The 15473-nt window shown below is 41.0% G+C and overlaps 1 protein-coding gene across 5 annotated transcripts in view; it reads left to right on the plus strand.

Annotated features, from left to right (window-relative positions):
• Nucleotides 1–15473, plus strand: part of mef2cb (myocyte enhancer factor 2cb) — a 63463-nt gene that overhangs the window by 15085 nt on the left and 32905 nt on the right. For all 5 annotated transcript variants that reach the window (XM_079474793.1, XM_079474795.1, XM_079474792.1 and 2 more), the window contains one exon: nucleotides 12613–12803. In XM_079474793.1, the coding sequence (XP_079330919.1) occupies nucleotides 12750–12803 (54 nt within the window). In that variant the 5' untranslated portion in view covers nucleotides 12613–12749. The remainder of the gene's footprint in view (nucleotides 1–12612; nucleotides 12804–15473) is intronic.

Genomic DNA, 15473 nt, shown 5'->3' on the forward strand with positions numbered 1-15473 from the left:
AATTACATGTGTAATGAGTTGTTTATTTGGAATAATGCGCAGCAGGAACGTCTGCCTAATGCCGGAGCTGGGAGCAGACCCAGGGAGAGCAAAAGAGATGATAGAGGAAACGAGAAGACCGGAGAAAGAGTCACTACTGTCGGCGCCAACATGAGGAAGGGAGGAATTGGCTGTGGAAGGGTCTGGGCATTCTCATCCCATCTCAGGGTCAAACAGCCATAGGACTTTTCTCAGGAGTAAGGGGAGAAGAAATCAGGAAAAACACACAACAAGGGAAAAGAAAAACAACGTATGGGGGGGGGCAAGGGCCGATATGTGCCCAGCGGTGCAGAAGGGAGTGGAAAAGTCCATGGGTGCAGAGGCAAAGGAGGGAGGGAGAAAAGTGAGAGACAAGTTGTGCTATCATAAGCCGAGAGGGACAGCTGGGGTTATGTGAACACTGCAGCTGGATCGGGAGCTGAGGGAGATCATTGGGCAGGTCCCTCTGCTATGGAGTGACTGGAGCCTTGGAAAAAAGCTTCCCCCTCCGCGCAACCTTCTGCAGGCTGCACTTTCCCAAACCCCCCCTGAAATTGAGATTGTGTGGATAAGCCTCTGAATCGTGTATTAAATACACACAATCTTTCCCTTTGTTTTCTTTTACGTTGTTATCAGCTGGAATCAAGGAACGGTCATTATTTAGTGAGAGTAAGCGATTGCCATCAGAAAAACAGCAATTAGAAGGGTGATTATTTTTTATATAAATGCCTTAAAAACAACACTATATCCGTCTCTCAGTTTTATTCTCCATTCTAGGCAGAGATTTTTCTTTTTCTCATTTCTTTTTTATTTGAGTAGCATATTTCTCTCCTTCATTGAGATGACAAAAAAAAGTATGAAACGGGAAAGGATGCTGTTTAATCCGACATGTGGCATCGGAAAACTTTGACTGTCACTGTTTTCCGATCAGATAAAGAAAAACAAGCCCGTCACAGCTGCAAGACGCAAGAAACGCAGAGCAAAAGAAGCTATGCAAATGCATGCTGACACGCTACTGAACAACAAGGCGAAGCCTGAAAAAACAAATAAATAAATGACATAGCGCAGATTACACATGGATAGTCCTGTAAAACGACAGAATGTTGGAATTGAGAGTTGGGAAGAAAAGGAAGAGGATACAAGATACGGAATGTATGATCACACAAGGCAGCGACTGAGATTAATTGCAATGGTACATGGCAAGACATTTTGAATGTCACTATGTTGTAAAAAAACGTGCCTTATATTTTACCTTTACAGACTATTCTATGCTAGCAGTGTGTCAACTTAAAGTAGGTGATGGACGAAGTGGACAGAGTTTGGCATTAAGGGGTCATCTGCGTGTTCCAGTCAGCGTGTGTGCATTTAACACAGAACCAGTAAAAGCCTCTCCACCATACGAGAGAGAAGCATATTTACTCTCGATTGCATTCTGTTGTTTTATATTCTCCTCAAGGGTTAACCAGCAGTACTCTTTATCAGATCGCACCAGCTCTGCACTCTAAACCTCTTGTCCATGTTTTTTTTTAAGTCTGGGTCGTTTTGATTCACCGCAGCTGTGCTGACTCTTTAATCAAATGCTATCCTTTCACTGGTTTGCCCCCGTATACCCTACCCACTCTTCCTACCCTCCCTTGTCCCTTAACGCATCTTAATTGGTTGCTTTCTGTGACAAATTACGAGCGTGTGCTTTGATGAGGTCAGGCAGAGTCGGTACTGGAGTAACTTGTGCCAGCCCCTGGTGGTTCCTTTCACCACTACAAACGCCGGGGGGTGGGAAGGGGTTATGTGTCTGCATGCTGAGACCCTAATGAGAGACAGGGCCCAGGGCCGACAGGGCCCAGGGCCGACAGGCCCCCCGCTTTACGCTAAGGATGCCAGAGGGGGAGGGGGAGGAGGCTGGGGGATGCAGGTAGCGAGGAGATCGAAGTGTTTTATTAGGCCTACTATATTTTCCTACATACATTTCATACAGAAAACTATTCATGCATGCTCTTGGCTTGCTGATGGGGCAATTTATCTGATTTCGTTTGAATTAAAGGAAGTAGAAAATTAAGGGAGTGAGTCAAAAAAGAAGAATTAGAAAAAAGAGAGATCGGCATCATTGTAGCTCTCTTGTTTAGACAAACACTAACTGCAACAATCACAGTTTAATGATCCACAATGTCAACAGAACAGTAATGTTTCCACGAACCAGCCGGATTGGTTTGCGTTAAAGTCCCAGTGAAATTAAAAATGACAATGTTTATTTCTTCATGAAATATTGCAGTGTTTCTTGTAAATAGTTTTATCAATGGGGGTCATTCTCTTTTTTAAATTTGTGTGCCTTCACAATCTTTAGTTAAAATCTGGAAATGCACTTCCTTCCTGTTGTGACTATCCATCTTAAATAATTTATGTTAGACGGCTTGGGAGAAGCATCGTTTTACTCCTCCCCTTAAACTATCAGTCTCCTGCCAGTTCCATTTCAAAATGTAACGGCTGTTTTATACATCAAATCAAATCGCTGAGAAAGATGAAAGCCACGCCCACTATTTTTCTCATTAGAATTTAGATTTCACTCGGAAATGCGTCAGAATACGGAAGGAAAAACGATCGCAACTTCTGGTTCACAGGGACTTTAAAACTAAACTGTAACATTACTTTGGAATGCTGAGTTGGGGGAGGGTGGATAATGGCAGAACATTTTGCAGCTAGAGAATTGAGATAGTGTCTGGTCTCGCACAATCTTTCTCTCCCCTTACGCACTCTCTTTCTCCTGATCTGGGTTACTCGGTTTCATCGTGGAGCTTTGGGACCCATGAGAGTGAGAGGGAAATATGGGGGACAAAAACTCAGGTCAATGTTGTGAAGGACATCCTTGTTGAGTGGGTTTCAACTTCAAATGATGTTTTTAAACTGAAAATTAAATGTGCATTGTGACCAGTTGAATTGTCTTCAGGTCACCTCATGGGGGGTTCGAAAATTCAATGCGTCGTAGAGCATGTAAGGGCACGTATTGATTCATCTCTCTGATCAATGTAGGCACAGAGAACAGTCATTTGGAAATATTGCTTCGTCAGTTTGAAACCATGCCCCTGCGGTTCTGAGAGTCATGTCATTTGCTTACAGGGCAGATCGCCGTTCAGTCAGAAGCTTTTATTTGTGTGGCTGATCCAGCAATAACAGGGACATTGATATTTGTAAATATTACTGTATGCCATATAATAAATATTCAATGATACTTCCGCTGACTTTTTATTTGCTATTGCCTTGACTGCCACTTTTAACTATTTGTGCTTATTTTTGAATACAGTGAAAGTGAAAGAAACATCTGGTACCAGACTGTTTCACCATCATTACTGAAACATTACTCATAAAAAGACGTTTCACGCAATCATAGCAGATTGATCGGAGAAGGGCCAAGTGGTAACTTCTCTTTTCCCCATTACCACCAACAAAAACTTTAGCTTGTAAAAAGACAGCAAAGAATTTGAGGACAGCAACCCCAACAATCTATCAGATTTGGGAGGGTCATGATTTAAACAATATGCTTTGAAAGGTAATGCTTACAATGATGGAACACCATGGGTAAGAGGTGTTTGGAAAGCATGTTTTATTATTCCTCAATTTTTCAACCCAACCAAGTTATACGGTTGATTAAAGGAATGGTTCACCCAAAAGTGAACATTTTGTTATCAAATACTCGCCCACAGATTGACCCAAACCTTTATCAATTGCTTTGTTCTGTTAGACACAAAGGAAGATATTTGGAAGAATGTCAGTAACTAAATAAATCTCATCCCCCATTTTCTGCCATGGTAGGGAAAAAATATTATGGGAGTCAATGGTGGATGGGAACTGTTTGGTTACTCATATTTCTCCAAATATCTTCCTTTGTGTTTAGCAGAACATTGAAATGTATACAGGTTTGGAACAATCTGAGGTTGAGTGAACTATCCCTTTAACCAAACTGTTGGCAATCATGTCTTTGCCAGATAGATAGAGATAGAGGATGAAAAGTGGCAAAGGAAGTATCTTGGCCCTCACACTTCCTTGGTGAGCCACGTTAGCCCCTGGGCTTAATTGAAGCCAGGAGGGAGCGTTTAATAATTGCTGTCAGAAGATCAAATTTAATTCTCTTTTCACAGGACCGCTGTAGGGTAGAGTGAAACAAATTGTCATTGGAGATTTCCAAAGGAACAAAGCTTTTAATTAGTCTGATTACAATGCCAGGGTACGGAGGGATACAAAAATGTGCAATAAAATGATCATCCAGGCATGCAGTCTGTTGTAGGAAGGTCAGATGGCTTTGTCTGCCGTCACCTAACAACTCTTGACCCAGTATGAGTTGTTACCCACCAGTATGGCTAACATCACAAGACGTTGTCATCCGCCACTGATAATGTAATTTCCGGGTGGCAGTGTCAGGCACTGTCTGTTTGCAGTGACCATTTTTTGTGGATAAAGCATGGAAAAAAGCTTTCTGTGAGAACAGCATGAGTGGGGAATAAACCTGCTGTTTCCAGTGTTGGCTCCTTAAGTGTGTATACTGTATGAGTTGTGGTTTTACCAGAGCTGAACAAGTTTCGCTGATGCTGATGAATAAAGTTACACTGTCAAAGATACAAATAAAACAACATTGTGGTCAGTTGCAAACATGCCAGTTTCTCTCTGTCTCTCCCCCTCTCTCTTTTTATACATGCTCAAGGCAAGCGTGGTTAGACTTTATTTCAGTTCTCCTTTCTTTGTTTAACTCTTGTTCCACTATACTAAGAACTCACCCAGAAGTTGTGTTTCTTCGAGGCAACGTTTTTGCCATATTGATTCATGAAACCACCTAAGATTACTCACACAATCTCCATTTTATGCCCAGCACAGGGCCATTGACCTCTTCATGAACAGACTAAGGCCTATAGCTTTATTTTTGAACTTTTTTCAGCTTACAGCTGGCCAGCCACAACAGGGCTATGATCAGTCACTACACCATTCACTCAGTGTGTATCTGTCAGCTGAGCAGCTGCTTTCTCGGCACCTTTATCAGTTAGAGTTGACACAGTACGTTGTGACACGCTTTGCATGGACCAGTTACCAATTGCTAATTGAAAGCTCTCAGCTTTCGCGGCCCGGGCATCACTGTTTACTAAGTTTGTGAAGGATAGCTCTGATGTTAACACCCTTTCATCCCATTTTCCACTGTGACATTATAGGTCACATCACGTGTGTTCATTTTAAAGACCAACACATCAGCGCTCGAACCAAAGAGGTTCGTAGGTTTTATTATTCTTAGTATAATAATGGTGATGATGATTATTATAAATTGTGTGGAGTTCAAAGAGGACAGAAAGAGGTAAAATGTGGAAAAAGTTAAGGTGATTTGTACCTTGATTCAGAAAAAAAACGCCTCAAAATATCTCCAGAGAATGCTATGTTTCTGTCGTAGCCTACGCATATGCAAAAATGTTTAGCTGTTTTAGAGGTGAACTTTCAGATGGCAGCATGTTTTTAATGTAGAGCTATTTGGGTAATTAACTGTTGATTTCTGTAGAGACAGAAGGAAGGTAATGCAACATAGTCCTGAAAGAGGGCCCTGTATCACCTAAATAAATCCCTCCACCCAATACGCTAATCTTGCAAAGCAACTGAAAAGAGCTATTCATTAATCACGGCAAAAACAGAAAGGCAGTTCATCCATAATTTCACACATTTGCTAATAAAACCTCACATTTACAAAATGTCTCTTTTCATCTTTGCTCTTTTCCCCTCTGGGCTAAAGCGAGTTTATGAAGAGAAAATGTGACTTTGAATTGGAAAATAAACTAGGCTGTAAAATCAGTTGAAATTAAATTGTTTTGTGTGATGAGGGAGCGCAAATCTAATATTGGTTTACATGCAATACATTTCCGATGATATCTGGTGTGTGTTGTGTGCAGCAGGTTAACCCTTGCTGAAAAGACCAGATTAGACAAGCAAAAGCTTTCATGTTGATCAGTATGGTTTAAGATGGTTACACCATTTTGTTCTTCAGCGAAACCTTGCAGATGATGCTGGTTGAACAAGTTGAGTAAGCTAGTTATGAAGCCTGGTTCAAATAACAGCATGCAAATCTTTTAGCTCGGTTATTAGGACAGTTTTGGCCGTCACCAAGTAAATGAAAACCACAAAGCTTTTCTGTCAGTGCTTGCATCAGGGGAAGGCGTTTGTTTACAGTCAGCTGTGGTGGCTCAATACCTCAACTCATTTTCACTGTATTCTTCTCTTCTTCTTGGTCTGGAGAAGGAAGCGCAGGAGTTTTGGTTCCCATTTTGTGTACACTGGAACAGTTTAGGAAAGGAAGCACCTTTACACCTTTGATTGTCTGTGGTTGCTGATGTCACATCCTTCCACCATTCCATGTGTGTGCGTGTATGTTTCCTGTCTGTCCAGTCAAAGTTACAGTGAGGGGCTTAGATGAGTGTGAAGATCTCAGAAAGATACTGATGAATCCTTACATTAATAAAATTGTAAGTGCGTCTTACAGTTGTGCTTAGTTTACATTCGTGTTTTCCACAGCCCAGATTTATAGGCTCTAGTCAGCATTGTCCCTTAGGCAGAAGCTGCCTCTGTTAAGAGCCACTGCACATAATGGCCTCAAAGACAATAGGCTGTTAACAGTCCTTGCTATGACCTCCTGTATTTATTTAATTGTATTCATAATGTCATGAAACGTTCTTAGGTTTTATGTCTCAAATCCAAGACAGCCCAAAAGCATGCCGTGTATTCAAATTGTTGGGATAATTGGTATTCAATATTGTATTTTGGCCTTCCTTAGGAAATAAGAGTTTATTTTGAAGGAGCAAGGGTTTATTTAATGTATCATGCACCTCCTAAAATGTTTACTTTTTGCCCTGTAATATGTTATTTCAAATCTTTGCAACCACATTTCCCCATGAGGATAGAGGATACAGCCTTTTTTTACGAGTACCAAATGTCTTGCAGATGTGCTATGCAGGAAAGAAGAGAGGAAAAGTGGATGTGAGAGAGAATACCAAGAGTGGCAACATTGTGCTAATGTATCTTAAAAGATCAACTCCAGTTTGGTTGTGAAAGATTGAAGGTGACTTAGGAGTGAGCAAGGCTACACTTTAGCTCCAATTTACTGCCCAGATTGTGTCAATGCTCAAGTCAAAGTTGTATGTCTCTTGATATTTTCCATAAATCCACTTTGCATGTGTTTTATTATCATATCCGTTTTTTGCACTTTTAACAAATGTAATTCATGATGTTTGCGTCTTAATCATTTTTCATTCTTAACGCAAAACTCCTTGGAGAATTAAAATAGCTTTGTTGCTATTTTAACAAAATTATATCGCTGAGCATGGAAAAGTCATATTCTCTTTATTACAACTTTGACAAAACAATTGAGTGCATTTTTTTACATTTTTGGAGAAACACTAGGGAATGAGACGACCCAGAATTCAGCTTGTTTATAAATGTACCCACTGCCCTCACAGTTCCATTTCTTAAAGGGACAGATGAGGAAATATGCACACCCCCTTAGGGGCCGGGTATACTTGACTTTCCGCGTCAGTGTCTGTCTCTTGCACAATAGATGAGTTTGACACATGGAGTTCGACTGATTCTAAAAATGTTCACGCATGCGCCGTTGTAAGCATGTGTGGACGACCGCAGACTCTCCTGATGACAAAAATTACGTCATGCGGGCACGGACACGGATGGCCGGACTATACTTTGGGTATATGAACACCCCATTGCTTGCACGACTGCCTTTCTGACTTTACATAATGTTTTTCCTCACCAACCTTGTGCTCTTGTTCTCATCTGTGAGGAGAGGCATGGTTAACAGATGGAAGAGGGGACGGCAGCCTCCGCTCTTTTTCCTCGAGGGAGACCCTGATCACGTCACCCTCCTCATCTCTGTTTGAAAACCTTGTGAGCTTCATTGATGCTTATAGGCCTACATTCGATGCCTTTTATAGTAGTATCATAAGGAAGACAGCAAAGTGACCAATGTGTTGTGACCAATAGACAGTGGCGGCTCCAGACAATTTTGATTGGGGGGTCAATGGGGGGTCCTGGTCATTTAAAGGGGGGTCTCATGAAAACCGACAGAAAATACAGTGGACACGGCTAATAGCTGCATATTAATGCTACTAAACAAATAAAACAACACAGCATATCAACTACTTTGTTTTTAATTAATTAATCAATTGTAGTTTGCCAACAATATGCTCGAACTTTAATTGCCACACCCAGTGCCGCTGCTAGCCATATTGGTGCCCTAAGCATAATTCCATTATGATGCCCCCCCCCCACCCTGAAATTTGCCAGTTTTACTTTTTATTACCAAACATATAACTCAATACCAATAACACAATAGCAGCATCGCAGTATAAAACCTAGGAACACTAAATAGAGAAAGTAAAATCTTCACAGCTTTGCTGACTTTGTAAACATATGTAGAATAGCCAACACACACTACACATTTGAAAGTGCAAACTTTTCTTCAGTAAACAGAATTAGTAGCAGCACATCCACATTTCCCGAATTTAAGTTAATTAAACATGGACATACCTGCATGTGATGCACGGGCATCATCTCGCAGTTTCTTCTTCTTTCTTATCTCTTATCCTGACTCCTAATGTCTTTTCGGGGCCATTTCCAAATAAGTTGCCTAGGCAACCATCTGTCAAACTGCGTCAGGCGCACGCGCGATCAACCGGCGCTGCTGCGGGTGGTGGTGATATGGGAATGTTCGGCCGGTTTTTTTACATATACATGGCTGAAATGTGCCTGCCTAATAATTTTTCTATAGCCTAATGAAATAAAATTAGATTTAAAAAAATGTTTTTCATTACGCTATTTTTGGTGCCCCCTCATCACTTGGTGCCTTACGCAACGCACGTGATGCGCGTGGGAGCGGCAGCGCTGGCCACACTCATGACAGAAAACATATTTACAATCCAAAAGAACGACGCGGGTATGATTTTAGTTGAGCCTGTCTTGGTTTCTCGGCTGAGCCATGGATTAAATCCCCAGTTAAATGCTCTCCGCCGTCAGGATTCCCAACATCCGTGCCCGCTGTAGCGCTCGATGAAGCGCCATTTCTTTTCATCTGCTCACCTGTCTCCTCCGCCCTTTTTAGGTATTACAAAACGATCCATTTTTAGCTTCAAGAAAAGTGCGTAGCAGCTCTTGCGGGCTCGCGACACCGTCTTGAACGTAATGACGCAAGGCGCAGCGACAGCAACATTCATGAGGCGTCGCTTTGATTCTTATGTTTATATTTTTTATATGTCGATTAATTATTAATTATTATTGTTCTGCGTAGTTTGAAGAGAACAATTTTTAAATCTTTATCCAGGATATATATAAAATATTTTTTAATCAGGAAGGGGTGGGGGGTCTAATGGGGGGTCAAGGCGTTTTTTGGAAGGGTCTTGAGACCCCCCAAGACCCCCCCTGGCGCCGCCACTGCCAATAGACAGAAACTCCACGCAAATAGTGGTACCTTTTAGCAGTAGTGCTTTCGGGCTACCCCAGTCTGGATCTCTGCTTTCGTCCGTTCCTGGATTCTGTCTCTCTATACTACACTCTCACACATAAAGCCGTTAAGCCCAAAATATAATTTACAAAACCATTATTCTACTGCAGCTTAATTGAATTCACTACCTTTATAAAACGATTTTTGTTGGGAATTTCTGTTTGTGTCTATCTCTGTAGCATCACTCCATGACCTTTCCGCCATGACGGTGACCCCTCTTCCAAGCGTTCTTGTTTCACACTAAACCAAATCTATTTTGAGATTTCTTTAAGGAAAGGGAAGGGCTCTTTTTACCCACTGTTCTCACTCAACCTCCCTGTATGCCTTGGCGATTAGTCAATTGGCTTACCATGGAAGAAAAGCCTGTCACTAGACTCTCTCCACCTCACTCTCTCTCTCTCTGCCATAATTGAACAAACTCAACACTAAAGCCATCAAACAAACATATTCATTCTCAAACACACATATACCCTATTTGTTCTCATGCTTTCGTCTGGGGTATGTGTCAGTAGCGCTTGTATTTCAGTACAAGGCTTGCCCAGTTTTAGTTATTTTCTCTGGTATTATAGAATTGCATGTGAGCATTTCTGTGATGGTGACAGGCCTGTTTTTACATCTAAAGCGCCTCTGGCTGGTGATCAACTACAGCTTGTCAGTGCTGTAGTTTGGCCTCACTGGTGTAAATTGGATTGTGCTCATCTGTGTTAAGCAGATGAGTGTGAGCATGTGTGCATCTGAAGGAGGGGATAAAGGAGTTAAAGGGGGGCAGGGCCGAGGGCAAAAAGGGTAGGATGAAACTGTGTTTAGGATGACTGTAGTTGTCTGGTGCTTGTGGGGGAAAATGGGATTACAAATGTTACCGTAGCTCAGCCCCCAGTGCAGGAAACAGACAATATTTTTTAATTCTTATAAATGTGCTGTTATCATTATTATTATTATTATTATTATATATAAAATGTATCTTCTTTATAAAATAAAATGCTGTGTCAAGATGGCTGTGAGTAAATCAGTAAACTCTTACTATGAGACTTGTAATTCAATGTAATCGATGACTGGCAGCAAGTCAAAAATATACATTGTAAAATACACAGTTTGCCTTATTGAATATATATTTTAATTTCAATTAGTATTTTTATAATAGTTGTGTTAAGTATTTAGGACGACACTCAAATGAATCCAAGGAACGCATTCCATCTAAAGTTCATTAAAAGGCGTTTAATATTACATCAGTCCTGTGTTGAGACTTGTTGAATCAGGGATTACAGACCTGTCGTAAACAATAGGGAAGCTCTTCTGAGACTTGGGCCCTAGACCCTGTTTTGATTGAATTATCCAGCTAATCAGCTTTCAGATGTGACCGCTGAAACTGAACTTCGTGACGGCAAGTTTGACTGGCTGCGTGATGGGTAAATATTTACACAGGCGTCAGGTCATTATCATTGGCTTGTAGTCGAGTTGTTTTGCTCCTTGTTTAATTTCTTTAACAACGGTCCTCTAAGCAATCATCAACCCACTTCAGATTTCGCCACTTGCGCGTTAAGACGTGCTCGCTAACGGTCCTGCTAGCAGCTCCTTGCGAAGTTTGAGTGATGTTTGGTTGCTAATAGAATATAATCGTATTCCCCGTTGTTATTATTAGAGACAACAAAACACAGTGGAACAGACGTTATATCAATAGCACCGCGAGGATGTGTTTGTAACACAGAATATGTGTATTTGACGACTCTCATTTATATTTCAACGGCTGCCAAGGAATCCAACAAATTTGTGCTGAATTTCATAGATTAGCCACACTTTATATAATGAGCAACGGAATGGAAAAGTCTTGCAAACACCTAAAACCGTACCCCACCCATAAAATCCTGATTATTAAAATATGAGATAAGCATTGGTGATGCAGATAAATGTAAGAAGAGACCGAGCAGCTTCTCCTTAGAGGTGTCTACATCAGTGTTTCTTGCTCGCTTTGGCAGGTAAAATCTAGTTCAGATACAAGTAAAAGAAGGAAAGAAAAAAGAGAAAAGAATGGAGGGCTTTTAATGTGACACCACTGACAGCTTTACTGCATTACATCGAGCTTAAATAATGGGACGCTCATTTGCATAACGAGGGACGTTATCACCTCTACTGTCAGAATAAAACACAACAACACTTCTGCCGCTCCTCCCAAAGATGAATCGGGTTGGCCTACTTTACGGCAACAAAGAGGTGCGCACATGCACACAAACACACACACACATACACGCGTGTTCTGTGATCGCTAGCTCTCACACTGTGCGGATCTGAGCTACGAGCACTTAATAGAAAGCCTGGGTTAGCTTCTCGGGTGAGGGCAGCCTTTCAAAGCAGAAAGATCTCTGCAGGTGGGCCCGATAAAGGCCTCGCACGCGTCTCTGCCTCAGAGCACAGCAAAGCTTGTGACGTGCTAACAGAATGATATTCCAGATCGGCTCGGGAAGCTTGTTTGACGAGGTGTAAATCAGGATGGCCCGGGTTTGCATTAGGCTTCTTCCTCAGAACGTAAGATACCTGGATCGTCTTTGAAAAAACAAACTGCGCTATATAGGAAAGTCTCACCTATGGGGGCCACCTGCGACGGTATCTCAGACGCGGTCTCGCCACTTCAATGAACCAATCCTACACGCAAATTCATCTCAAAAGGAGATACCAATCTGCTTGCTCAGTTCACTTGAACAAAAAGACATTTGTGACAATTCATTGCGATGTTTCACGGGTGTTTTTGAGGAAAGTGCCGCTGTTTGTCGTTCAGGCAGCGGTAAATGTTACACTGCAAGTGATTAGAGCTGTTAAGTTAGTGGCACTTCCAAAACACTGTCAAATTCTCGGTGACGGCAGCGGGAGCATGACAGTGCTGTCTGCACTTGCAGTCGCAGCCAAAGCGCGACAATCTGATTTGCATGATATTGATGCCAGCTGCCTCGGAATGTCGACGGATTCTTTTGTCTTTATTTGCTGTCCCATGTGGCTCAGGCTCTGCCTCTCCCTGTTTTTAACACTGCGGTTTTGACGTGTTTCATATGACTTAATGCCTCTCTCTCTACTTTTCACAGGTATAGCTACTGGTGTCTTTGAATTGAGTGGAGGAAGTCAATAGAAGAAAGTCTGGTTTGAAGAAACGTGTAAAAGAAACAGAGGGACAAAAGATTCAAGTGTATTGGTGAAAGTGAGAAAAGAAAAGACGGGGAAAATGGGGAGAAAAAAGATTCAGATCACCCGGATTATGGATGAACGCAATAGACAGGTGAGTCACATTGACCGAAAGAACTCACTTAAATCAGTTTCAATTCACTTTTTACAGAAGCTTGATGTTTTTTAACTTTTAAATAGATCTAATAGGTGGTGCACACACACTCTACATTACTTACAGCAGTGCAATATTACTTTCGGAGGGGCATGGTGGGTGAGAACACAAACATGCAGGCGTAGGGCAGTAGTGGAACGATGATGCATTCATTAGGACCATAGGTGGAGTCTGAGGTAGATGTGAGGTAGATGATGGCCTTCCCTAAAAGGGACGTCCCTAATCTAGTAGCTTTGCTCTTTTGAACCTGCCGTTTTTCGTATGGCTTATGAATCATCATTTTAAATGGGTTACTATAGCAAAATCATGAAATAATTGAATTTATTTAGTCCTCGTGAAAATCTAAACTTTCATTTTTTTGCCATGAAACATGATCAGAAACCCACAAAAACAGACAGATATTATGCAGAGGAGATACTGTAGTTGTATCGATCGTATTGGTGCCAGTTACATAGATGCTTACTGCAAGATCAATGAACTTTGTTTTGGAAAGACATTTACATTCGTCTACTTTTGGACAAAATTAAGTTTACAGATGCCTTCAAAAAACGACCTGTCAGAAAAATCTGGGAAGCACTTACACTTTGACAACAAGTAACCTTGACTAGTTTGAGGATGTTGTATTTGACTTCTCCTGTCTCTTATTGCTTTGTGCTGTAACATGACTCTTTGAAATGCTCTCTGAACAGTCGACCAGAGTGCTCACATCCCTTCACAGGATGACACTTTGTCACAGGCGCACGCATTTGAAAGTTCCTCAGTCAGTTGTGGAGAGACAGAAGAATTTGATTTTGGGTAAAGGACTTTGCTAACAGTTGATATGACTGAGTGAGACCATACTGCTGCAGTTAATGGCTGCTGTCTGGACCTCGGGTGGGTTGATCAATTATTGAAGATAGTGTAAGAGCCAAAGGAGAAGTGGGGGAGAAAAAGAAAAAAAACAGGCAAAGAAAGTAATGGGCGTATCAGCAGGAGCAGACGGAGGGGGCACAGTGACATTAGTCATTCAGTACTTGTGGGTTGACTAAGTTCTCCCCCTTGAGGGAACCAGAGGCTCACATGCATGTGGTCTGTCATGCAGAACGTTGAAATAATGAGTCAAGGTTCTTCTCAAGCCAGAAACATCTTTATTTTTTAAAAACCAACAACTTAAGAGTATAACTGGACAACATTTTCAGTTCAGAATTAAAAAAATACAATGTATACATGACCAAGTTTAATGATTTATTTAAGAAATATTACTGCTTTGAAACAATGTTAAGCATAAGTCATTGTATGTTTTGGGTGAGCTATTGCTTCAAAAATAGTTTAAAAACCTATGACTTTCTATACTTCGTTTAATGTTCAAAGACATGAACAGTTCATATTAATTGGGGTTGGTTGAAAAGGAAAGAGAGAGATAGGGGTGGGGAGGAGGCTGAGGTCAGGATGTTTTTGGCAATGCTATCGAGTTGCACAGAGAGCATCCTGTCTTGGTGTTATCACCGTTCTCCTCTCTCTTTCTGTCTTTCTCTCTTACTCCCCCTTAACCAGACTTCAAGATCAGAGATTGATACAGGAAGGACACCTGATGAGAGTCAATGCCACAGATTTCCAGGTCCTGAGTTAGAAAAGGAAAGGAACAAAGAAATTAATTTCCTCCTATACCAGTCGCCTTAAAATAAGGTTAAAATGCTTCAAAGTAATTACCTTTAACTTAGAAATAGTAGCAATCTAGACAAGTGCTCAAATATGTTCAGATACAAAATCACACCATAATGAACATATTGGCAATTTATGTTCAAAAAAGATGATTAATTTTTATATATGTACAGTCCATACAGTTTGTGAGGAAAAAGTTACTATTTAGCAAAAAACTGAATAGTGTAAGGTTCAGATACTACACACCCAAAGTTGAATCTAGATCCAGCAGAGGTGAATTTAGCATTAATATAAAAAGTGCCGTATTAGAAAAGTAACAAAATTCAAATGAATTCATTATTTACATTTTCATGACAAAAAATAACAGCAAGCAAATTTGGAACAACGTGAGCAAGGTTAAATAATGACTTCATTTTCAACCTACGGTGATTCAAATAAGTTGTAAATACTGCATAGAGGTTTTGGTCAGCAGATAGAAGATGCTTTGCTTGAAAAAAAGTTTCATAAATTGTAGTGTATTTATAGAGGGCATGCCATGTTCGACAGCTGGCACAGGGGTTATTATTGACTCTCGTCCCCTCGCTGCCATTTATTAAAGGCAGTTGCAAACAACCCGGTTCTTTGTACTACAACAGCACCATGAAGACAGACATCACAAGACAAGAATGGGGGACATTTGACTTACAAAGGTTTTTTTCTTTTCTATTTTTTTTCTCCCCTCAAACTTAATGTGTTAAAGACGGGCTGCGGCTGTGCATATTTTCACTTCCTCTTTAAGGAACCTTTCCATACCAGAGCCAGATAAACAACACAGCGCTTCAGTGGTGTTACCTTAAGCACAACATTCTTCAGATGCTTGTTCAATTTTTATGCAAAAACATCTACGTTTTGAAAAAGCACCAGGGGTTTCTTTTATAAGCTGACCAAAGGTTAAAAGGGTTACAACTTTATATATACTGCATATATCAG

This window comes from Barbatula barbatula (assembly GCF_947034865.1).
Source record: "Barbatula barbatula genome assembly, chromosome: 2".
NCBI lineage: Eukaryota > Metazoa > Chordata > Actinopteri > Cypriniformes > Nemacheilidae > Barbatula > Barbatula barbatula.